This window comes from Lissotriton vulgaris, chromosome 3_1 (genome assembly GCF_964263255.1).
Source record: "Lissotriton vulgaris chromosome 3_1, aLisVul1.2, whole genome shotgun sequence".
Lineage (NCBI taxonomy): Eukaryota > Metazoa > Chordata > Amphibia > Caudata > Salamandridae > Lissotriton > Lissotriton vulgaris.
In genome coordinates, this window is record NC_141689.1 from 949995932 (window position 1) to 950020366 (window position 24435).

The 24435-nt window shown below is 45.5% G+C and overlaps 1 protein-coding gene across 1 annotated transcript in view; it reads left to right on the forward strand.

Moving 5' to 3' along the window:
* Window positions 1–24435, forward strand: part of SLC28A3 (solute carrier family 28 member 3) — a 365199-nt gene that overhangs the window by 84800 nt on the left and 255964 nt on the right. Inside the window, exon 2 of the mRNA XM_086961303.1 lies at window positions 2989–3069. Within this exon, the coding sequence (XP_086817429.1) occupies window positions 2989–3069 (81 nt within the window). The remainder of the gene's footprint in view (window positions 1–2988; window positions 3070–24435) is intronic.

The following is a 24435-nucleotide window of genomic DNA, read 5'->3' on the forward strand; positions in this document are numbered from 1 at the left end:
CTACACATAAGCGCGCCTACACCGCCTACAACTTCCCGATAATGACAGATATGACCGATGCGGTAGTGAGGGCACAGACTTTCAACACACAGCCTGGGATTGCCCACCCGTTCGTCTCTTCTGGACGGAGGTACTGGCAGCACTAGACCGCATGACAGGACTGCACGTTCCCGAAGACCCCCTGACCGCACTCTTAGGCTACACTGAACCCCTAGCCGCCAAAATCCGCAGATACACGTCCCTTGCACTCTTTATAGCCAGGAGGAGGGTCGCTTGTAAATGGAGAAGAGGACAGGGCACCGAAATGTAAGAACTGGCTTAATGACCTTATATACTGCCAAGAGCAATTGCACATTTACGCTGAGCTCCTACCCCCCTCCTCCCGTCCACGGGATATATAGGCACCTCTACAAACGTATCTATTAGAACACTCCACTATTACAGACCCCACAAACCCCCCAGTAATACCTCAACGGAGTAAAATGCACTGAATCAAAAGGAACCCTCAACCAGTATGACACACGCTATACATAGGAGACGATGGGTCACTAGGATACACCATTCCATACTCAAAAGCTCAGAATCCGATAAACCATGCAAACATGCCTCAGGTGCATACAATGCAACAGTGGAAATGTTATTTTTAATAGGATGTTGTTCAAAATCATATGCCTACAGATAAATATATGATCCTTAAAGACCCCAGGCTCCAGTTAATGCGGCCGACCCGATGTGGTTGTAGGCGACTTGCTGTGTAATCCTCTCGCACCTCTAGCAATTCTTAATATATCGCATCGCTATGCCGGCCCTTTCAGGGATGTGGGCATTATGCTGTGGATGACATCTTATATTTTTAATAAAGGTTTTCAAAACTTTAAAAAAAAAACTCTTTAGAAACATTATCACCACAACATGAGAGAGTTTCTAATGTGAGCTGTTTATGTTTGATCTAAGCTTGAAAGAAAGTCGCTTGATATTAGTACAGAGTACTTCAGAGAGTCTGATGTCTCATGGAGTCCCAAGAGTAAGTCATGCTTACTCCATCACCTGATTCCTAAAAACTTGTAGTTTCTAAATGTATTTATTTATTTATTTATCAGATTTATAGTGCGCATGGCTGCCCCAGCGACGGGGCGTCCCAGCGCAGACCACAGACTCCAGGACAAGAACCAGAGAAGAAAAAGCTTAAGTGGGAAAAATCCATGTCTTTATGGCCTTCCAGAACGCAAGATGATTCTGGATCACTCTGATGAACACAGGAAGTGAGTTCCAAAGTTGCACGGCCAGGCTGTGAAAGGAAAGGCCACACGCTCTGGCTTTCCAGACACGCGGGGTGCACACCAGAGCTTAGGCAGCGGATCCTAAAGGACGTCGTAGCGGATAGAACTCTAGCAGTCCCATCAGTCCCACCGGTGCCTGAGGTCATAAGATCTTATGCGCCAAACAAAGCACCTTGAATTGAATGCGCTTTTCTACCGGCAACCAGTGGAGTTTCTGAAGTACATGGGAAACAGAGCTAGTGTGCGGAAGGGCCGTCAGCATGCGGGCAGCTGCATTCTGTGCCCTTTGAAGACGCTTGACGCTGGCCTTGTTCGTGCCCAAGTATAGGCAGTTCCCGTAATCCAGTCTCGACTAAATTGTCGACTGAAGGATGATTTGGCGAACTTTAGGAGGGAAAAAGCCCATCAATGGTTTCAGGACCCTTAGAAGCCCAAAACGAGCCCCAGCCACTGCTTTGGATTGGGTGTCAAAAATAGTTTATAATTCTGAAAATTCTGATGCAATTTGCACCTAAGACAAGAGAAAGGCCCAACATTCCCAGAAACACCTTTAATAAACAGTTTTTTTATTTAAATAGTGTTCTATGTGCTCTTGTCAATGGATTTGGATTCAAATGTTGAACAAATATTACTGCGCTTTTTTCAGTGATTTGAAATTAATATAGCTTTGCTATTTAAATTTTGCCACTTGATTTGTGAGTTTTCATTTGAGCCACAATTAGCGGTGATGGTTCGATAGACGGCCTGCCGCCATGTGTCCACCCAAATATGGCAGCCTTACAAGAAACATAAAAGTACACTATCGGCCGTATTACAGAGAGTGCCTCAATAGGTGTCTGCGCCAGCTATAGCACTGGCCCACATAAACCGCCAGCGCTATTTGCAGAGGGCGTTCCCTCATTTGCATGGGGGCATGCCCCATGCAAATGAAAAAATCCCTTTACCTCTGCACCCGAGCTGTATTGCAGATGCGGGCACAGTGACAAAGAAGCTCTCTGGAGGCACATTGACAGTGCGCCAACTAAAAGGTGGTGCCCTGTCAGTGCACCCCCTGTCAGCAACCCTCTGTAGGGGGAAAGGAGATCCTAGTCCCATGGACCCCCAGACCTCCCCTTGCAGGTGGGGGCAGTCAGCGACCGCACCCGCCTGCAAGGGGCTTTTTAATCCCCTTTGAAAGTGCAGACAGGTGCCGCCTGCACAGTGAAAACACGTTAAAGCAGCCGCTCCGTTTCTTTCATAGGAATGAGCTCCCCCGGGGCAGCGTGAGTTGCCGGCTGCCCTGGGGGAAGCGCATTCCATGTAATATTGCGCACATACCCAGTTTGCGCCTGCGCACCTGTTTCAAGGTGCACCGGGCACAAACAGGGAAAGTGCGTCCTTTACGTAATAGGGCCCAAATCATCATACTGCTGTCTGAAAGTGCCAAGACGGCTACCACAATAACCATCAATTGAGCCCTTATGACTATTCGAGCTTAAAAAACAACATAATGAGTTTAACAGTCATCATTAAAAACCATCTGTTTTGACTGGAGAAAAGATAGCTATATACCTACAAAGGCCTGCCAGATGGAGGGTTCTGTTACTTCAAGTTTAATTCTCACCAAGAACAATCGAGTTTGAAAGGATAAAAGCGTCCACTAACTTTATCCAAATTTATAGACCGAGCTCCTAGTTGACCTGACTTGTTTTCTTTGGATATCTTTCAGAATGATGAAGGCGATTTTGCAAAGCACAACGCGTTCCGAAACAGGGCCCATGATAATGGGGCTGCGGTGACGAATGATCAGGTAAGACTGACTTTCCTTTTCAAGGTTTGGAGTTTTGTTTATTTTACAGAAAAAGAACTATATTTTTATATATTGTTTTACAAAACTCGTTTATTCAGATCGCTGTATGCATACTCTCAGTACTAACGGAAAGCCCTAGCATTGTTTAATTTCGTATCACTCTGTCATTGGTCATCCTTACTCTTTCCCCTACTGATAAATATAACACTTCATAAAAAATGGAAAATGTCCGTTTCCAAACCTACCAAAGCACTTACCTCACCAAAAGCGAGGCAGCCGGACAGTGTGTCAGTCTCAACGTGAACATTGACAAGTTACAGACCAGGAACATTACCCAGGTTTATGTTGGAAACAGAAATGACAAGACAGCCTCTCTTTACTCTTTACTCACACTAGGGATATTCCTTCCAAGAATTTGCGACCTTCACAGCTTTAGCCTCATCACTCCATGGCTGCTGGATTCAGCATCGGCTAAGCGGACTGCCAGGTGTGCAGTAGGGCTCCAGCCTCCCTGCGGGGACAGGTTTTCAGTCTGCAGGAGTTTCACCATCTTTCCTCCTGGTTTTGTAAGCTTCACAGGTTCATTGATTGCATAGCTCATTCTTTTCAAGACTTTGGGCCTGAAGGCATAGAAGGTTTGCCATGAGTTAAAGTGACTTACTCTTGGTTTACTCCTAAATTCTAGGAGTAAGAGAAAGACAAGAGTAACAAAACACTAAGGGCCTGGTTTAAAAATGGCGGACAGGTCATTCCATCCCAGATGTGACATTCTTCTTATGACAAGTGCCATAAGATGTAAAACACTTGAAATAAAGATGATGGAATATCTGCCACGTTTGTCTTGAAATAACTCGACCTCGAAACTCTAAATCAGGCCCTTAGTTACAAGAAAGCCCTTGTGAATTTGTGGGTGGACCACTGTCTCTTCTGTTAGAATAGGCCTGGCCTTCTTTCAGTCTGAATCTACCTTCTACTTGTAGGTCCATGCTATAGGGGTGCCTGAATTCTTGATAGAGCCTTTCTTTGCACTGGCCCCACCACTGAAATCCCCTTTTTGACCCTCTAATCTAATTCCATGCATGGCACACAAAGCCATCCACTTCAAGACCCCGCTTTACCTCGCTCAGAAACCTGAGCTCTCTTGTGGTACAAGAGCCCCCAGAAGTGCCTGCACCCTCCTACTCAAACCACAAAAATTCAAGAAAAAAAAGACTTACTGTCGTGCCTTCTCAGGCATGGCGCTGACGATCTGGTACCACAGAGGAAGGCGAATGCCGAAACGCGTCTGGTGTTTGTGAGAGTCAAAATAAAATCTATGACTCTTCCCCCCGTGAGTGCTGTGTCTTTTTCAATTGGGAAGAAGAGGAGGAGCGTGATATATATATATATATATATATATATATATATATATATATATATATATATATATGTGTGTGTGTGTGTGTGTAAATACATATATACACATTCACTGAAAAAATTCAAAGGAAGGTTAGAATGAAGTTATAGTTGTTAAAAGCATTACTTGCGCCTCCTTTTATGCTTTGCTCCTCACCTCACATATTTTATTACTTCTGACATGTTAAAGTTTTACAAGAAGAGGGCTAGAATGTGGGGTGGGAGTTTGTGCAAGTATGGGTACAGGACTGAAGGCCAGTGCATGATGGAGGTGTCCCAAAAAAAAGTTGTGTTTATTACGAAGGTGATCATTGTATTTTAGGCTTTAAGCATATCCTCACGGGCATGAATAACCAAGATCTGGTGTACTTTTAGAGAAATGTCTGGCAGTACCACAGTACCGAGAAACGGTCCACGTGATACCTGTTACTGAGAGTGAAACTATATTTCATTGGCTAATGTGGTTGTACTGATGTATTTTGAAGGTGTTCCCACACTATCATTGTTGCTAGAGTGTGGCACCTGAGTGCACTCTGTGCTCAGTTTTCGCTGTATTTTAAAAGTTTTTTGAGGATCGTAAGACATTGGGTATTAATTGATAGGGTGAGAGCCCTACTCAAATAATAATCACAATCCCTGTCATCCTTGTCAGAATGCAAACCCTAAAGTCACTAAAAAATCCTGTGCTTACCGCTTAACATGAAACAAAAATGACAAAAATCCGATAAGAAGAACCAGAGTTATGAATTTTAAAAGTTTTAGGTAAAAATAGTGCAAAGAAGCACAAAGCACCAATCGCAGTTATCTGGTCCCTAGACCGGGTCAAAGCAGAAAGTCCGGATGGCCGTGATGGAGTGCAGGTCAAGTACAGGGACCAGGTTCATCCCGGTGGAAAGTGTATCTTCTGCATAGTCCAGCTCCATGTGAATTTTGTGTCGCAGGAGATGCAAGATCGTTGTTGGCGTGAAAAGTAGAGTGCCCTGGGAGCTTTGTGTTGGCTGGAGATGCAGGTTGTAATTTCTGGGGCGAAGAGCAGGTTGCTGTCTGAGATTCACATTGACAGTAGACGCAATCACTGACGTAAAGTGTCCGCCTGCGGTCACTAGGGAGACCAGGGATGGTTCTTTTTTCAATGCAAGGATCCCAGATCCTCTAGGTTTTCACCAGGAGTCCAGTTGCAGCTTTCAGGTTGGAAGAGTACACTCTTATGCTAGCCAACAATTCAGGATCTGGGGAGCCACGTCTTGGGACTCAGGCCTCATTCTAGCAGAGGAAAGCAGACGGTCCAGGCAGGTCTAGTTAGTGCTGGTCAGTAGGGCAGTTGCACGGAAGGCCTCTGGACAGCGGCGATTTCTTGTCCAGGGTGTCCCTTCCCTTTCACCACATCTCTATCTCCAAAATAGATCTAAAGTTGTTGCTTTAGATTGAAGCCCTGTAATGCTGGGGCTTCATGGCACTCAGGGAGTGGCGAGCATGATCACCCCACCCTCTCCCAACTTGTCACAGGTGGGTAGTCCCTACCTGTGACATATTGACAAAGGGTGGAGTAGACACTGCAGGAAGAGGGGAAGTCTGTGCAGCTTGTCATCCACATTTTTTAAGACACATTGCGTAGACTCGAGGTGTCTGCTACCCACACTGCACTTTGTAAGGAACACCATTAGCTCTGGTGCGTTTCACTTGCATGGCACTAAATGATGTGTCTCGCTGCCATGGAGCGGGGCACATGGACCTGGTGGTGGCATGGAGCGAAGGTGGTGCTGATGGACACTACAGTTGTGTGGGCCTTGGGCCAGCGTCACTAGCTTACAGACTCCAGGTGGTGCCCTGCAGCCCCCAACCCTGTGGACCTCGAGGTGAGAGGTTTATATTTTACGGCTCCTTCTGTCCCTGAAAACATTAGATCAGCAAATGTGTATGCTTCGGATTTGACCTCTTTATGCTTTTCTCCGCAGTTTTTATCTAGCGACTCAGAGAACCCACCCCACAGGCAGCGCTAATGGTATTGCACAACTGGCATTCATGCACAGATTTTGAAATACTTTCATGCGGACTCAATAATGCTTTTTGTCAGCGGCGGCTCCTCCATTAGGGTAGAGGAGTGCAGCCCCACTGCTTTCTTGCAGTGCAAGAAGCAGAAACATAATGCCATTTTATGTTTCTGCTTCTCGCTCTGTGAGAAAGCCGAAGACAGAGGTATGCCTGGTTGGGGCGAGCGGGAGGCTATGCCTGCTTGGGGGTGGGCAGGTCGGGGAGGAGTGGCTTGCACCACTCTGAGTACCCTGACTGCTTTGGTCGGCCCTGGGGCCGACCAAAGCAGCCATGCGCACTCTACATTTTCTCTATGTAGGCAGCATGCAGCCTCCATAGAGAAAATAGCTTCCCTACAAGTGGCCGGCTGGGCGCTGTCCGGGAAACTGCACCAATCACAACACTGCTATTGCAGCGTTGTGATTGGCTTACAGGAGGGGAGGGAGCATGCCCGTTCCTGTTCCTAAGTTCCTGTTCCTGTTTAGGAAAACACGGAACGCAGGACCCGACCCAGGAGCAGAGGTGGCGCTGGACTTGGTCAGGTAGGTTTTCTTCGTTTTCTTTTACCGCCCCCTATCCGCAGTAACCCCATGCAACTTTTTTTCTGAATGCACATATTTGAAAAAAGTGCTTTCATACATACCTAATAAAGGTTTTTGATTTCTAAAGAATTCTGGTGAGATGAAAATGTGCCTTCAGATTGCACAATTTAAGTTAGAAAGCCATGATTTAGCCACATTTTCTGAGTTTGCCTTACAAATCGGCCTGTAATTGAGTGTCGATTAGTCTTGACCTGTGTTAAAGCTTAGTTTTTACCTCCTTGTGCATTTCAATGTAGTTTTTAGGTCGAGCCTTTACCATTCCGCAGGAATGGGAAATGGGGAGAATTCAAGTCGGCTATTTTCTCTTCAAACCAAAGGGCTTTCAGCCGCGGTTTTCTTGCAGTGCCCGTGAACCACGTGATAACATGCACGCGCATTCAGGGCCAGCCAGCCCAGCACATCAAAGGGCTTCTCCTCCCCTAATTATTCATGGCCGGCCGCAGGCCGGCCGTACTTTCAGTTTCCCCAGAACGGCTAATTAGGGGAGGAGAAGCCCTTTGATGTGCTTCACACCAATGCGCCTCAGTCATTCCTCTTCTTTGTATTTGCTTCCAGACTACGATCTGCTCATGTGCACAAGACGCTTTACACATTACACTCATCTGCCTGAAGTGGGAGTTTTAAACAAGCAAAGCTGGTCCTTCTGTACTTGCAGTTTCACTTCTAATGTGTGTTGTTATTTATCATGATTTTTAGCTGAGGTGTATCACGCTTGTTCATGAGTTTGATCTCTTCATACTGTCAAATGTTTTCTAAGTTGTTTTTGATTGTCTTACCACTGGAGGTCTCCCTGTGCTACATTTAGCCTCTGACACATGCAACGCCACTCAACCACGCAACGCCACTCAACCACGCAACACCACTCAACCACGCAACGCCACTCAACCACGCAACGCCACGCAACTACGCAACGCCACGCAACTACGCAACGCCACGCAACTACGCAACGCCACGCAACTACGCAACGCCACGCAACTACGCAACGCCACGCAACTACGCAACGCCACTCAACTACGCAACGCCACTCAACTACGCAACGCCGCTCAACTACGCAACGCCGCTCAACTACGCAACGCCGCTCAACTACGCAACGCCGCTCAACTACGCAACACCGCGCAACTACGCAACGCCGCAATGCCACGCAACTACGCAACGCCACGCAACAACGCAACGCCACTCACACATGCAACGCCACGCAACTACGCAACGCCACTCAACTACACAACGCCACTCAACTACGCAACGCCACTCAACTACGCAACGCCACTCAACTACGCAACGCCACGCAACTACGCAACGCCACGCAACTACGCAACGCCACGCAACTACGCAACGCCACGCAACTACGCAACGCCACGCAACTACGCAACGCCACTCACACATGCAACGCCACGCAACTACGCAACGCCACGCAACTACGCAACGCCACGCAACTACGCAACGCCACGCAACTACGCAACGCCACGCAACTACGCAACGCCACGCATCTACGCAACGCCACGCAACTACGCAACGCCACTCAACTACGCAACGCCACTCAACTACGCCACGCCACTCAACTACGCCACGCCACTCAACTACGCCACGCCACTCAACTACGCCACGCCACTCAACTACGCCACGCCACTCAACTACGCCACGCCACTCAACTACGCCACGCCACTCAACTACGCCACGCCGCGCAACTACGCCACGCCGCGCAACTACGCAACGCCGCGCAACTACGCAACGCCGCGCAACTACGCAACGCCGCGCAACTACGCAACGCCGCGCAACTACGCAACGCCGCGCAACTACGCAACGCCGCGCAACTACGCAACGCCGCGCAACTACGCAACGCCGCGCAACTACGCAACGCCGCGCAACTACGCAACGCCGCGCAACTACGCAACGCCACGCAACTACGCAACGCCACGCAACAACGCAACGCCACTCACACATGCAACACCACTCAACTACGCAACGCCGCTCAACTACGCAACGCCGCTCAACTACGCAACGCCGCTCAACTACGCAACGCCGCTCAACTACGCAACGCCGCTCAACTACGCCACGCCGCTCAACTACGCAACGCCGCTCAACTACGCAACGCCGCTCAACTACGCAACGCCGCTCAACTACGCCACGCCGCTCAACTACGCAACGCCGCTCAACTACGCAACGCCGCTCAACTACGCAACGCCGCTCAACTACGCAACGCCGCTCAACTACGCAACGCCGCGCAACTACGCAACGCCGCAATGCCACGCAACTACGCAACGCCGCTCAACTACGCAACGCCGCTCAACTACGCAACGCCGCTCAACTACGCAACGCCGCTCAACTACGCAACGCCGCTCAACTACGCAACGCCGCTCAACTACGCAACGCCGCGCAACTACGCAACGCCGCAATGCCACGCAACTACGCAACGCCACTCACACATGCAACGCCACTCACACATGCAACGCCACTCACACATGCAACGCCACTCACACATGCAACGCCACTCACACATGCAACGCCACTCACACATGCAACGCCACTCACACATGCAACGCCACTCACACATGCAACGCCACGCAACTACGCAACGCCACGCAACTACGCAACGCCACGCAACTACGCAACGCCACGCAACTACGCAACGCCACGCAACTACGCAACGCCACGCAACTACGCGCAACGCCGCGCAACTACGCGCAACGCCGCGCAACTACGCAACGCCGCGCAACTACGCAACGCCGCGCAACTACGCAACGCCACGCAACTACGCAACGCCACTCAACTACGCAACGCCACTCAACTACGCAACGCCACTCAACTACGCAACGCCACTCAACTACGCAACGCCACTCAACTACGCAACGCCACTCAACTACGCAACGCCACTCAACTACGCAACGCCACTCAACTACGCAACGCCACTCAACTACGCACACATGCAACGCCACTCACACATGCAACGCCACTCACACATGCAACGCCACACTACGCAACGCCACACTACGCAACGCCACACTACGCAACGCCACACTACGCAACGCCACTCAACTACGCAACGCCACTCAACTACGCAACGCCACTCAACTACGCAACGCCACTCAACTACGCAACGCTGCGCAACTACGCACACATGCAACGCCACTCACACATGCAACGCCACTCACACATGCAACGCCACACTACGCAACGCCACTCAACTACGCAACGCCACTCAACTACGCAACGCCACTCAACTACGCAACGCCACTCAACTACGCAACGCCACTCAACTACGCAACGCCACTCAACTACGCAACGCCGCAATGCCACGCAACTACGCAATGCCACGCAACTACGCAATGCCACGCAACTACGCAACGCCACGCAACTACGCAACGCCACTCACACATGCAACGCCACGCAACTACGCAACGCCACGCAACTACGCAACGCCACGCAACTACGCAACGCCACGCAACTACGCAACGCCACTCAACTACGCAACGCCACTCAACTACGCAACGCCACTCAACTACGCAACGCCACTCAACTACGCAACGCCACTCAACTACGCCACGCCAATCAACTACGCCACGCCACTCAACTACGCAACGCCGCGCAACTACGCAACGCCGCAATGCCACGCAACTACGCAACACCACGCAACAACGCAACGCCACTCAACTACGCAACGCCACTCAACTACGCAACGCCACTCAACTACGCAACGCCACTCAACTACGCAACGCCGCTCAACTACGCAACGCCGCGCAACTACGCAACGCCGCAATGCCACGCAACTACGCAACACCACGCAACGCCACTCAACTACGCAACGCCACTCAACTACGCAACGCCACTCAACTACGCAACGCCACTCAACTACGCAACGCCACTCAACTACGCACACATGCAACGCCACTCACACATGCAACGCCACACTACGCAACGCCACTCAACTACGCAACGCCACTCAACTACGCAACGCCACTCAACTACGCAACGCTGCGCAACTACGCAACGCCACGCAACTACGCAACGCCACGCAACTACGCAACGCCACGCAACTACGCAACGCCACGCAACTATGCAACGCCACGCAACTACGCAACGCCACGCAACTACGCAACGCCACTCACACATGCAACGCCACGCAACTACGCAACGCCACGCAACTACGCAACGCCACGCAACTACGCAACGCCATGCAACTACGCAACGCCACGCAACTACGCAACGCCACGCAACTACGCAACGCCACGCAACTACGCAACGCCACGCAACTACGCAACGCAACGCCACAACGCAACGCCACGCAACAACGCAACGCCACTCAACTACGCAACGCCACTCAACTACGCAACGCCACTCAACTACGCAACGCCACTCAACTACGCAACGCCACTCAACTACGCAACGCCACTCAACTACGCAACGCCAATCAACTACGCAACGCAGCGCAACTACGCAACGCCGCAATGCCACGCAACTACGCAACGCCACTCAACTACGCAACGCCACTCAACTACGCACACATGCAATGCCACTCACACATGCAACGCCACTCACACATGCAACGCCACTCACACATGCAACGCCACTCACACATGCAACGCCACTCACACACGCAACGCCACTCACACACGCAACGCCACTCACACACGCAACGCCACTCACACACGCAACGCCACTCACACACGCAACGCCACTCACACACGCAACGCCACTCACACACGCAACGCCACTCACACACGCAACGCCACTCACACACACAACGCCACTCACACACACAACGCCACTCACACACACAACGCCACTCACACACACAACGCCACTCACACACGAAAAACCACTCACGTTGCCAATAGGTCTCGCAGTACGACAGTTGGAGCCATTACAATTGCAAATAACAATGCCTTTCACTTTGGTTATCATTTTAAATACATAAAGGGCTTTGTCATTTACAAAACCAATAGCTCCAACTTTCCTACTGCGAGACCTATTGGCAACGCCAGTGCTTGTTTATGTAGCGACTGCAGAACTTGACCTGAAGGCAGCCTAATGGTTTTTCGGCAACTGGCATTCTGAACCCATATATCTGATTGAAAGTGCGTTATATGCAAAAATGATGGAAAAGAGTTTTGGTGAGATAAAATGTTTGCCTAGGATCGCACAATTTAAGTGGGAAATCTTAATTTATCCATATTTTCTAATTTTATTGAGTGCAAATCAGCCAGTAATGGGCAGATTCTGTGGGGCAGGTGGTCTACTTGTTTAGGGTGAATGCATTTTTAGCTATGAATGTTATGGGGCCTAATGCCATCAAGAAACATTGAACCTTGGCATCGTGTGGGCAGTAGAAGACAGCCATAACTGTGGAACAATGGAAAATACACATTTTTTCGGATAAAAAAAAAAAATGCACAGGAAATGGTGACTGGCCTTCCCAAAAATGCCATGCCTCGCACCTGTAATGTGCCCCCACACATGCCCCAACCCCCAAAGATTGAGCCCAGCCCCATCCCTCTCCAACTTCACCAGGCACCATTGCTTCTGGAAGCTTGTTGTACCCCTGTAGGTCGAACAGGAGGCCAGCCAACTGTCCCTTGGAGTACCTTCCCAGATCCTGGGTTCAAGGCAAGCAGGTTCAGTCCACTTCTTCAGACAGCAGGGCAGTCCTTCTTCTGAGTCTCCACAGTGTTCTGATAAGAGATGCTAAGGGTGCCACTTTAATACCCAGTGCCGACCTGCGTGTGCGCCCCCTTTGTCTGACCTTCCTCTTTCCACTGGTGCCGCTCCAATCTGTCTAGGCAGACACAAGAAGGCAGGCCCAGGTGTGGGTTGCATCTGTCAGTGGAAGGGCAGGCAGCTTCAGGAGTCAGGGAGGCTGTGAGCACAGCCCTCAAGTTACGCTTTGAATTTCAGGAATGGCTGAGTACAACCCCTCAGACCATCCCAAACCCGTTGTTTCCTGTCTGGAAGAAACACACCACACCACTCAGTAACTAATCACTAAATTAAATGGGCCAATAGTGTGTTTACCAATTTACCAAGTTAAGAAGGAAGAGCAAACAGAATTTATTTCTGTACCAGGGATAAAGTGCACAGAATCCTCTTAAGCACATAAATGAGTTACACCAAAAATAGAGGAGAGAAGGTAAATATCTAAATATCTAAAAATATGGTCATTTCCAACAGGGATTCAACTGGAAAAATGGCATTTTGAAAAGAGCTCTAAGTAAGAAGAGTGGCAGAAAGTTTAAGAAAAGGCTAGGAGGTCTTCCCAGTCATTTGTTTGAAACTTCCTTTGACTCCCTTCATGAGAGAAGAAAGTGCCAGCAAAGTTGGTAACCAATCACATTGCCACAGACACTTTTCCAGGGGTACTGGAAAAAGTACAAATTCCGGATATCTGGAATAAGAAAATGGAATGAGAAAACACCTGAATGATTGGCACTCCACTTATTACAATCCTGTTAATAGAAGGTATAACAAAGATGCAGGAGCCTCAATGTGAATTTCTCAGTGACAATATTAACTTTATTGAGCTACAAAAACTAACACAGAAATTCAGTAGTTATGGTTAGCAGGGCTAGCTACAATTTTCTCCCCCATGCGTTGTTTATGACCTCACATATGACATCATTCATGACATGTTCTATGAAATCATTTATAATATCATTGATGACATCTCAAATGACATCATTGATGACATCAGTATTGACGTCACTAATGACATCATCCAAACTTCACTTTCCCGCGTAGGGGTCTGACAGTAAGTACAAAATAGCTCAGGAGAATATCAGCCGTCAGTGCTACCATCACAGAAACAACTCCATTAGCTAACAAAAGCATTGATTTTGTGTAATGCTGACCCTATACCCAACACTTTACAGCTAGAATAGTTCACAATAACAATCAACCATAGATGTATCGGAAACCCTCATTGAGTATGGTGTTGAATCTTTATACAACTGTTCAGAGAAAGCCAAAATAGTGAATGCCATTTCCAAAACAAATGTCCTACTGTGGACAGTCTTTATCTGAATCAAACCACTGACACACAACAAAGCTACATAATTAAGTACCGAGTCCTGTAAACAGTTTTTACTCTATGGAGCGAGTTCATTCTTAGCATACTGTTGCAAGCAATGGAACACTCATGAAAAAATACACCACAGAGTATTCAAAATAATCTACCAAGAACAGTGTATATTCTATTCAACAGTTGTAAAAAAGGACGCTATTTGATAAAAAATAACCAAGATCAGAAGGTGCTAAAGATCATACTACCAGCACCCTTCATACTGTGGAGAAAACTTCACAGTCAGCCCATCTAATGAAGCAAAACAAGCACATATACATAGGTTAGTACCTGGTGCACACACTCTTCTATGAAAACTATAAATGATCATGCTGACACAATTCTCTCTAATAATTCAAGGCTGCTTAGAAAAGTTTGAATTTACTACATAGAATGTTGCTCCCATTTGAAACTTTTTCTCCAGAACCAAAAAGTTGTGAGGAGCACAACTATGTTGAATTGGGAGCAAATGTGTTTTGTTAGCACCTACAACTATTAGCTAAACGCAGGGAAAAAGCAATTAAGTACAAACGTACTACATTAGTTACCCGCCACTATGAAAACTGTATAACAAACTAGCACACTCATTGGATGATGTCATCAGGATTGTCATCAATGGTGTAATTTGAGATGTCATAAGTGACGTCATAAATGATGTCATAGAATATGTCATAAGTGATGTCATATGTGAGGTCATAAGCAGTGCATGGTGAGGGAGCAAGTTGTAGCTAGCGCAGCTAACTAAAACTGCTGAATATCTGTGTTTTTTTAGCTCAAAATGTTAATGTTGTCTCTGAGAAATTCACCGACCAATGACGTTACTTTAACCTTTGTTTTGTCAGTGAATTTCTTAGGTTTTAAAAAAATGAAAACAGATCTTTGTATTACACATAAATTTAACGTTGCTTTAACCTTTAGTTATTTCTGTGAGTTTCTATGTTTTCTGAATGTATGTATGGTAAAATGACTTTATAATATTTGTTATGTGCAGACATTAATTTGAAAAGGAATGCTTTTGTATCGTGACATAAAAGGGGAGGGGTCACAGTTTGCAAAATGTTTCTAAAGATATGTATTAAACAGAATATTATAGTGATATGTGATTTGAGATTGTGTATTTGCGTAGTTCTTGTAATTCTCGTATTGAAACATGTTACCAGAAATGAGGTGTAATCACTCTTGCAAGAGTCTCGAGATCATAGAGATCGTAGAGTTCGAAATTTCATTGTAATCTATTATATACAGTTGTTTATCATGTTTTCACTTATTATTTGATGGTAATCTGTAATAAAATAATGAAAAAAGATGGTTGGATAGTTACGTTGATAGCTCTCGTGAGATGCTTCCGAGAGCCTGATGCACAAACCCCTGTATGTACTCAGAGGGGGCTGTACTTCCTGTTCGGCTCTCATGAAGCACTCACGAGATTGTACATTTAGATTTCAATTATTTACAATGATTTCGTGTGATTTTGAAGAATGTACAACATTCGACATGTTGATTAAGTTAGAAAAATGTATTATGCTATTGAAGTTATAAAGCAATTACTTATTTTATGGTCGCACGAGATGCCCATGAGCCTCTTGTAAGAGGTCCAGGAGAGGAAGCACACCCTAAGGAATTATTGTAATTCATTGATATGGATGTCTTTATTTAGAAGAAGATTCAATCCTTTTTTATTTATTTCACTATAGGATTTTGGTGAGGGTAGACATATCTGGCTTGCTTTCCTTTCTGATTTGACTTTCATCACAAACATGTCTTCATCAGATTCTGATGAACAGCCAGGGGCACCTGCACCAGCTCAGCCATTTCACCATCTTAAGGAATCCTTGGTGTGGCAATTAGTTGATATGAGGCAACTTGAAAGAAAGTTTCTGCAAAGCATGTCATCTGTAAACTTTGCAAGGCGTTCAGCCGGGGGAGCAGAAATAAACAATATAGCATGATTACCACAGGCATGTAGAGTCACCTAATATCTGTGCATCTGCAAAGGCTTGCACGGGCAGAGTTGGTGTATGCTTCAGAGCTGGACAACTCTACTGGGGCTTCCACGTCATGTGCTCTGGGAGACATAGTGCCTGTGCAGTTTCTAAGTGCACAGGCAGACAATAACCCTCCTTTCCTGAATAAAGCACTATTTTGCTACTTGTGTAAGGAGATCATTTTTTCATCAGAGACAAGCAGGTCTGCCCAGGAGTAGCTTGACCAAGATCCCTAGTGCCCGCGTAGACAGTAGTTTTTTTTCTAACAGGTTGATTTCCACATTTTTCTCTTTTTTGTTTTTAAGGAGATGTTGTTGCTGTTTGTTTTACACTTCAAGTTGTATGTTTTTGTTTTTTAAATGCAAAAAAGTTAAAAATGTTAGAAAACACAAAAACGTATACTTGTTGAAACCTGCCAAAAAATGGCTCTTTTCAAAGCTACCCTATAGTTTCATGACCTATGCTGTTTGTACTATGTTTTCCTTTTTTCAATTCTTATAATCTCTAGAGAGACTCTTTTGAGAGCCAGAGTAGCCCACAATGATTGGCGGGCATCACAAGCCTCTTGCAAAAATTTGCAATAGCTCGCGAGAGCCAGGCAGGTAATCCTTCATGTGCAGTACTTCCTGAGTTGCTCTCATGAGCATATCATACTTTTTATAATGGGCTTTGCTTTTACACTGAATATATACTGATGTAGTATGTATAATTTATATACACCAGAATAGTACCAGTGTTTCACATAGATTTCTGGAAAAATCCACTACATTGGTACATAGCACACATTGATACTCATTTGTGTACTTTATGTCCATTTATGACTTTTAGAAAAAGTACAATCAATCCTGTTTTTTATGATCCCGGAAGCGTTTCACTAGATTGCAAACTTTTTTTAGAGGAAGAATTTTCACGTTTCTTAATCATAGAACTTATGCTTTATAATTTTCTTTAGTAAAGTTTGGTGAGAAAGAAGACTCTCAAATGAGACCTTTACACAGTAAAACAACAGTTCACAGTAGGATGTAAGGAGACACTGGGATCTCACTGACACCTCTCTACAGCCTAACAACAGTGTATACTAAACTGTGGGGATAGACTGGCCTCTCCAGTGAGATCTTGAATGAAGATAACCAGTGTGTAGAGTAGGGTACAAAAGGACACTGCCTCTCCACTCACGCCTTTCCCGAGGCTCATCAGTATGCATAGTCCGGTGGAAAAGGTATTCACATCCATATAAAACCTCACTATTGCATAGCAGGTATAACAAGTACTGGCCTCTCCAGTGAGACCTCTTCCCAGGGAAATAACCATATATATTAGGGTTTTGGAATGGATTTGACTGTTCAGCCACAGCTCTCCCCAGCATGACAGGCATGTACATTAGTGTGAAGGGAAACATTGTCTTCTCCACTAACACCTATTTCCAGGACTACATGGATGTGCAGTATGGTGTGGGTAAGCAATGGCCACTGTATTGACACCTCTTCCTCCAGAAAAACGATATGCAGTGTTGTCTGGAAACCAAATGAGCTGTCCACTAACACATTTTACCAGGATAAGAGGTGTTTGTAATATAGTTTGAGAAAAATGTGTCTCTGTAATTCCTACCTCTTCCCATGCTGACAAGTATGCATAGTAGACTGTTTGCTGACACATCTCTCTTGCGTGAGAAGTCTTCATAGCACAGTGTGGGGAGAGGCTGGGTAATCTCCTGTGACCTATGACTTGGATCACGGGTGTTGCACAATTACACAGGAGTAGTAACCCGTCAACCTTGTTGGGATTGGGGTAGTAAACTATATAAACAAAACAATATCCCAACTGGTATAATTTTAGGACAGTTAGTGGGGACATGAATACAACATTGTCCAGGACGGAACAAGGAGACTCCAAATGATTTGCACATGTGCTCAAGGCATCATTTTACTAGGCATATTTATAAGGAAAAGACGGATATAATTCACAGTTAATATCAGCACTGCAATTTCAAATTGAAGAATAAACAACCCGAAGTTGTACAAGGTGCACGAGTGAGACAAGTGAATAACACTACAGCGACACAAGTGACAGAGTGATCAGCGTGAGCGGCGCAAGGTATTGGTGCATAAATATATACAGTGAGTTTTAAAAGGCACAGAGTGGTTTGTAAATAATTTCAGAGGATACTTTTTTCTTTTGTCAATGTTGATGAGAACCACTGTGTGAAGGGCGCCTAAAGTCTTGCTGATAGGTCGATGGCGTTTCGATCCGTGGTAATTAGGATCATCATCAGGACTGGGGGGGGGGGGTTGGTAGCAGTGCGAAAGTTGGGCCCAGTGGGGCCGAATTGGAGGAGTCAATCTCGTGGATCTGTTGGTTGAGGTTAGCAGAGAAACGGGTGCCGGGTCGGTCAACCCGAGAGGTGGTTGCTAAGGAGCCAATAGTTTTGGTAAGGTGCTCCAAGGGCCTTCAATCCAGTTAGGCGCAGTCCCAAGGAAGGCAAGTAATCCAGGGAAGAAGTATGCCGGTCCGTGCGTGACCGGAGGTCAGGGGGGGCGCGAGGCGAATAAATCTGTCCTCGATGTGAATCGAACAGGCTTGGATCACGGGTGTGCATAATAGGCTGTGAAAACAAGCTTACATCTGGTCACAGCTCTCCCCAGGATAACAGATATACAAGTAACCTGTGAGGATGAAATTACTTCTATGCCTAGAAGTTTGCTTTGTATACAACTATAGGGACTGTGCTATGGAAACACAATGCCCTGTCAACTGAGACATCTCCCCAGAGTAACAGATGTGCAGAGGAGACTGTGGGTAGAGACTGTTCACTCTGCAAATACTTCTATTTCTAGTGATGAATGTCCATAGTAGAGTATAAAATAGAATATCCTCTCTGTTGATAACTGCCAGTTTTAGTGAATATTGCAATACTAAAATAAGATTTTGATTTATAAGTGTTAAACAAATAAAATGTTTATATTACAACAAAACAATTTAGCAACAATATAAAACTACACCAAAGTTATTAACAAACTACACCGACAACCATAAAACAAACAAAACAAACAACTTTAGTAATATAAAACATTTTTCTCTTGAGCGGGAGGGACAAGGGAAACTTGTACATATATTCCATATGGTACAAACTGCTTATGTGACATCCCTACATACCAATAAAGTATTATTTCTTTTTTTTAATTCTCTGATGCTCATCAGCAGGTGCTAAAATTTCCCCCTATTTGCTTCATTTCCATACTGGATTTTGATGTACGTAGCACTTCTTTTCCTGTCTTTTAGCAACCTTGCCCTGATAAAGAGTCTTCAGTTTCCTACTGTTTTAAAGCAGGCTAGGTGGCAATATTGTCCTAGAAAAGTATAAAATTACAGTTTTGAAAAAAAGAAATAGTTCACAAAGATTAGCTTGTGCAGAGTTAGGTCGTGCTGCTTAACTGGACATTTTTCCAACCGGAATACACTGTGCCTGAAGAGGTACTTATTACTGAAAAGCACAATAAACCTGCTTGTCTTCACAAGGCTCCTTTGTGCTGCCTATGTAAGCAGATTTTTTCCTTACAGGCAAGTTTCAATTTTCCAAAATAAAAGACAAAATCACCAAAATGATAAATGTTATATACTGATCAATATCGATAACACACTATATTGTCTAAGCTATACTAAATTTTTCACTCACAATCACATATTTATATCTAGTACACCTGTAACGTCTTATTCCTTTTGCCTGAAAAATTCCACACCCTCAACCAGTCTACTTTCACAATTAAATTATAACATTCCTGAACTCTGCTTACATCACAGTTTATAAAGTAAGACATTCATCTTCACACACCTTTGCTAACACTTACCACAGTGTTTCACACTAGAAATAGCAATATCTCCTCTCAAACACCACATAGGGCTAAAATATATGTACAATAAGATTCATAATTACAGCAGAGCTTGCATTATTCCATTCTTTTTCTTATAGTGTAAGAACCACTGCTTCCTTTACTTACAAGTACATACAGCATGAACACTTCATTTTTATAGCTCAATCTGCAATACTTGCTGATATCTCTCTACATTCTAATGTCTGCCTCTCAACAGCTATATCAAGATATCTACACCTCCCCAGATTTTCACTCTTTAAACATAGAGTAGAATATGTTTATCAATATTAGTGCACTTGCTAACACTCCACAATAATATGCATAAACTATATTATTAATTACCTGCATTTAGAGTTGTTTCTTAAATGCAGATGAAGACACCACTCTCTTTCAGCTCCAAATTAAATGACATCTGCTAAGCACAATTCAAACAGACTTCCTTCTCCACCAAAGCACCAAGGACATTGTGAGCTATCTTTGGTTCCGCACCCAATCACATCACAGCATTTCTTCAACCAAGTAATAAGAATAGTACCTACTGATTCAGCCTTAGCCCTTTTATACTTTCCCCCATATGATCTCACGAGATTCTTGCTGGATCATAAAACACCTCATGCATTCTCAGTTATTTTCCAAGTAGTTCTCATGAGCCTCCCACAGGATTGCAAAATACCTTGTGGCAGGCTTTTTAATTTTCCATGAGCGTCTCATGAGAGGCTTGCTGGATCACACAAAGTTCATGCTGCAAGCTTCGCTGTCTGAAGCTTGCAAACTACTCTTACGGGACTCTTGTGGGAACACAACAGTATTATAGGGAAATAGTAGTATGTGGGAGGGACTAGCCTCTTCACTGAGACCCTTCTCTTGGATAATGGATGTGTATTGTAGGGTGTGAGGAGGGACTACCCTCTTCTTTTAGACCTTTCCTTAGAGGACAGGTGTGAATAGTAGGGTGCAGGGAGGGACTGGCCTCTTAACTGAGACCCCTCTCTCAGATGACAGGTGTGCATAGTTGGGTGTGGGGATGGACTGGCCCCTTCCGCTCGGACCTCTCCCTTGGATGACAGGTGTGTGTGGTAGTATGTGAGGAGGCATTAGCCTCTCCATTGACACCTCTCTTTTGGATGACAGGTGTCCATAGTCGATGTGTGGAGGGGTGCCCTTACCACTGAGACCTCTCTCTGTAATGGCATGTGTGCATAGTAGGGTGAATGGAGAAACATGCCTCTCCAATAAGACCTCTCTGCAAGATTACATGTATACATAGTAGGGTATAGAGAGGGAATGCCTTTTATGTAACACCTCTCTCTTGGACAACAGATTTGCATAGTAGGGTGTATGGATGATCTGGCCACTCCTTTGAGACCACTCTCTCACATGACAGGTGTTCATAGTAGGGTATGTGCATGTACTGCCCTCTCCTTCGAGACCTCTCTCTCAAATGACAGGTGTGCATAGTAGGGTGTATGGTAAGTGGCAGGGCTCTTCTTTGTGACCTCTCTCATATATGATAGGTATCCGTAGTAGGGTGTATGGCTGAACTGGCCTATGCTTTCAGACCTCTCTTTCAGATGATGGATGTGCATAGAAGGGTGTGAGAAGAGAGACTGCCCTCTCTACTGAGGTCTCTCTCTCAGATGACTGGTGTGCATAGTAGTGAGTTGAGAGGGATTGCCCTTTCCTTTCAGACCTCTCTCTCAGGTGACGGTGTGCATATTAGGGTACGCACATAGACTGGCCTCTTCTGTCAAGCCTCTCTCTCTCAGGTGACAGGTGTGTGTAGTAGGGTGTGTACATGAACTAGCCCCTCCTGTAAGACCTCTCTCAGATGGCAGGTGTGTTTAGTAAAGTATGGGGAGTGACAGACCTCTCCCTCAGATGACAGGTGTGTGCAGTAGGATGTGTGGAGAGAGACTGGCCTTTCTGCTGAGGACTCTCTCTTGGATGACAGGTTTGCATAATATCCATTTTCCAGGGACTGTTATCCCTGCTAACATTCCTCTCTATGATAATGGGTATGCATGTATAGGGTGTGGGAACAGACTGTTCTCTACTCACAACTCTTACCAAGCCAATGGGCAAAAATAATGGAATCTGATAAATACCATCTCCAGTAAGACTCCTTCCCACAGTAGCAAGTGTGCATACTAAAGTGTATTCAAAGATCACTCACTCATTTCTACATTTCACAATCCTGCGAGAGTCTCATGAGATCATAAAAAGAATTTCAATTAAAAAATAACCATCTACTCATCATAGTTCTTATCTCCTACACACTCCATCTCAAAAACAAGGGCCACAATATGTATTACTATTGAAGGTGTATTGAGAACTCAACTACTCATATTTTACTATTCACGATCCCGGGAGAGACCCACAAGATTAAAAAAATAACTGTAAAACAATATGTATTTATTATCTCCACAGTAGTTCTACCTTAGACCCATACTCTCTAAATATAGGAGGGCAGCATGCCTTTCTGCTGTCTCCTTACATAGCTTTTTTGCTTCATTTCCACAACACCTCAAATTTTTTACTGTAAACAGGAATGGGGGACATTTAATTTCTAACATTTCAATAGCCAGCCAATCAAAACGCTCACTCTCATGTGACTTCTGGGAGCCTCTCGCTCCCACAAGAGTGTGAAGGCTCACAGGAAAAACAAGCCTTTTGACCAATCACAGGGCTTCATTTTTGATTTTGCCTTCTTGCAGGACGCCCACCATAGTCTCGCAAGCCCAACTCCAAAATATACAATAATTTTTTCCCCTAATATCTAAAAAATGACTGAACAGATATACACTAAATCATAGTGAGTTAAAGTTCCCCAAGGGCACGAGTTATAGTTAACCAATGGTTCTGTGTGTGTAAAATCTGAACCTAACTATAACGTCTCTGTAAACGTTGTTATTTTATTTAATTTATATGTTTTTTTAACTCTTTTTCTTAACTATAACGTCCCTGTAATCTTTGCTTTTTTCAGTACATTCTTACTTTCTTTAAGTGCTATTTCCAAGCTATAACTTCCCAGTAACCTAGGTGTGTAAGTGGTTGTGTGGGCATGTAAGTGGGTGTGTGACTGTGGTGGGTGTGTCAGGGGGTGTGTGACTCACTGTGTCAGTTTGTGTGGGCGTGTGAATGTCTGTATGTGTATATAAGTGTTTGTGTGGGTGTGTAAGTGGGTGTTGGGGCAATTGTGTGAATGAGTGCATGTGTGACTGGCCTAAGAGTGGTTGTGTGGGTATGTACATGGGTGTGTGAGTGCCTGTGTAGGTCTGTGAGTGGGTGTGTGAGTGGTTCTCTGGGTGTCTGAGTGTGTGTGTGAGTGGGTGTGTGTTCCATCAGTCCCATGGGGTCAGGATACCTCTATGCTAATCCCTTATATCCTATTGACACTTTATCCCCCCCCACCCCCGGAACCGTGTCCTGATTGACAAAATGACAGGTGCAACTTTTCTCTCAGGTTGCGGACAGCCAATCACAGCATTGCTGTTGGCACGTGGATCCACGTCTCTAGACATACATACATCTTTTTACTTTAATAACTTACAAAACTACTGAACAGAATTACTCCAAATTACAAAAAATCACTCTTTCAGGACCAAGATATAACCTTCTGCCACAAACAGTGGCAATAGCCTGTAATTGAAAGAGCTCTACCAACTTTACAAAGCAAGGTATTTTCTATTATAGGCTCCTATTTTTGTTCATTGGAGTTAAATCCTCCTTAGTGGTAGTTGTTTCTTTCTGCTACACTTTCCTTTTTAATATTTTAAGAAGAGGGGTCAATGTTAGAAATGCTGGCCACATTTTTTTTCTGACAACTATCACAAGGAAGGTAAGACCATCCCAGTTGCATGCTGGAAATAGCTTAAAGTCAGTCTGTCAATTTAAGACTCACTTTCTAGTACAGCAGGTTTACTAGTTACAGTTAAATCAACCAAAGAGCATACACACACTGCAATCATGGTAAGAAGTGTGGCTCAATGGTTAGAGCGGCAGACCCTGATGCAGAGGGCTGGCCCGGGACCAAGGTTCAATTCCCGCCTCGGCGACTCTTGATAATTCTCGCCTCTGTGCCTATTCTAATCATGGGTCCCACTCTGCAACTCTGGGCAATATCTTGCTTAATCTCCACAATGGCCCCAACAATGCTAGGATGCCTGGCTTCACCTTGGGGGTGCCCAGGAGTGGGCACTTCACAGGGAAAGGTCAGGAAGGGTTCCTCCGCGGTATTCGTACAAGCGCCGAGATGCCTCATGGTGATTTGTGCGCTATACAAGTACCATTACATTACATTCCTCCTCAAATACCGTGTCCAGCAGAGAGTACGGGGGAACCTCTAAGTGTAGGGGGGGATAAATCTCTGTGGGACATCTAAAACTAATAGGATCAGGGAGTGATCCGAAAGTGTGTGACGCAGTACTTCACAGGTG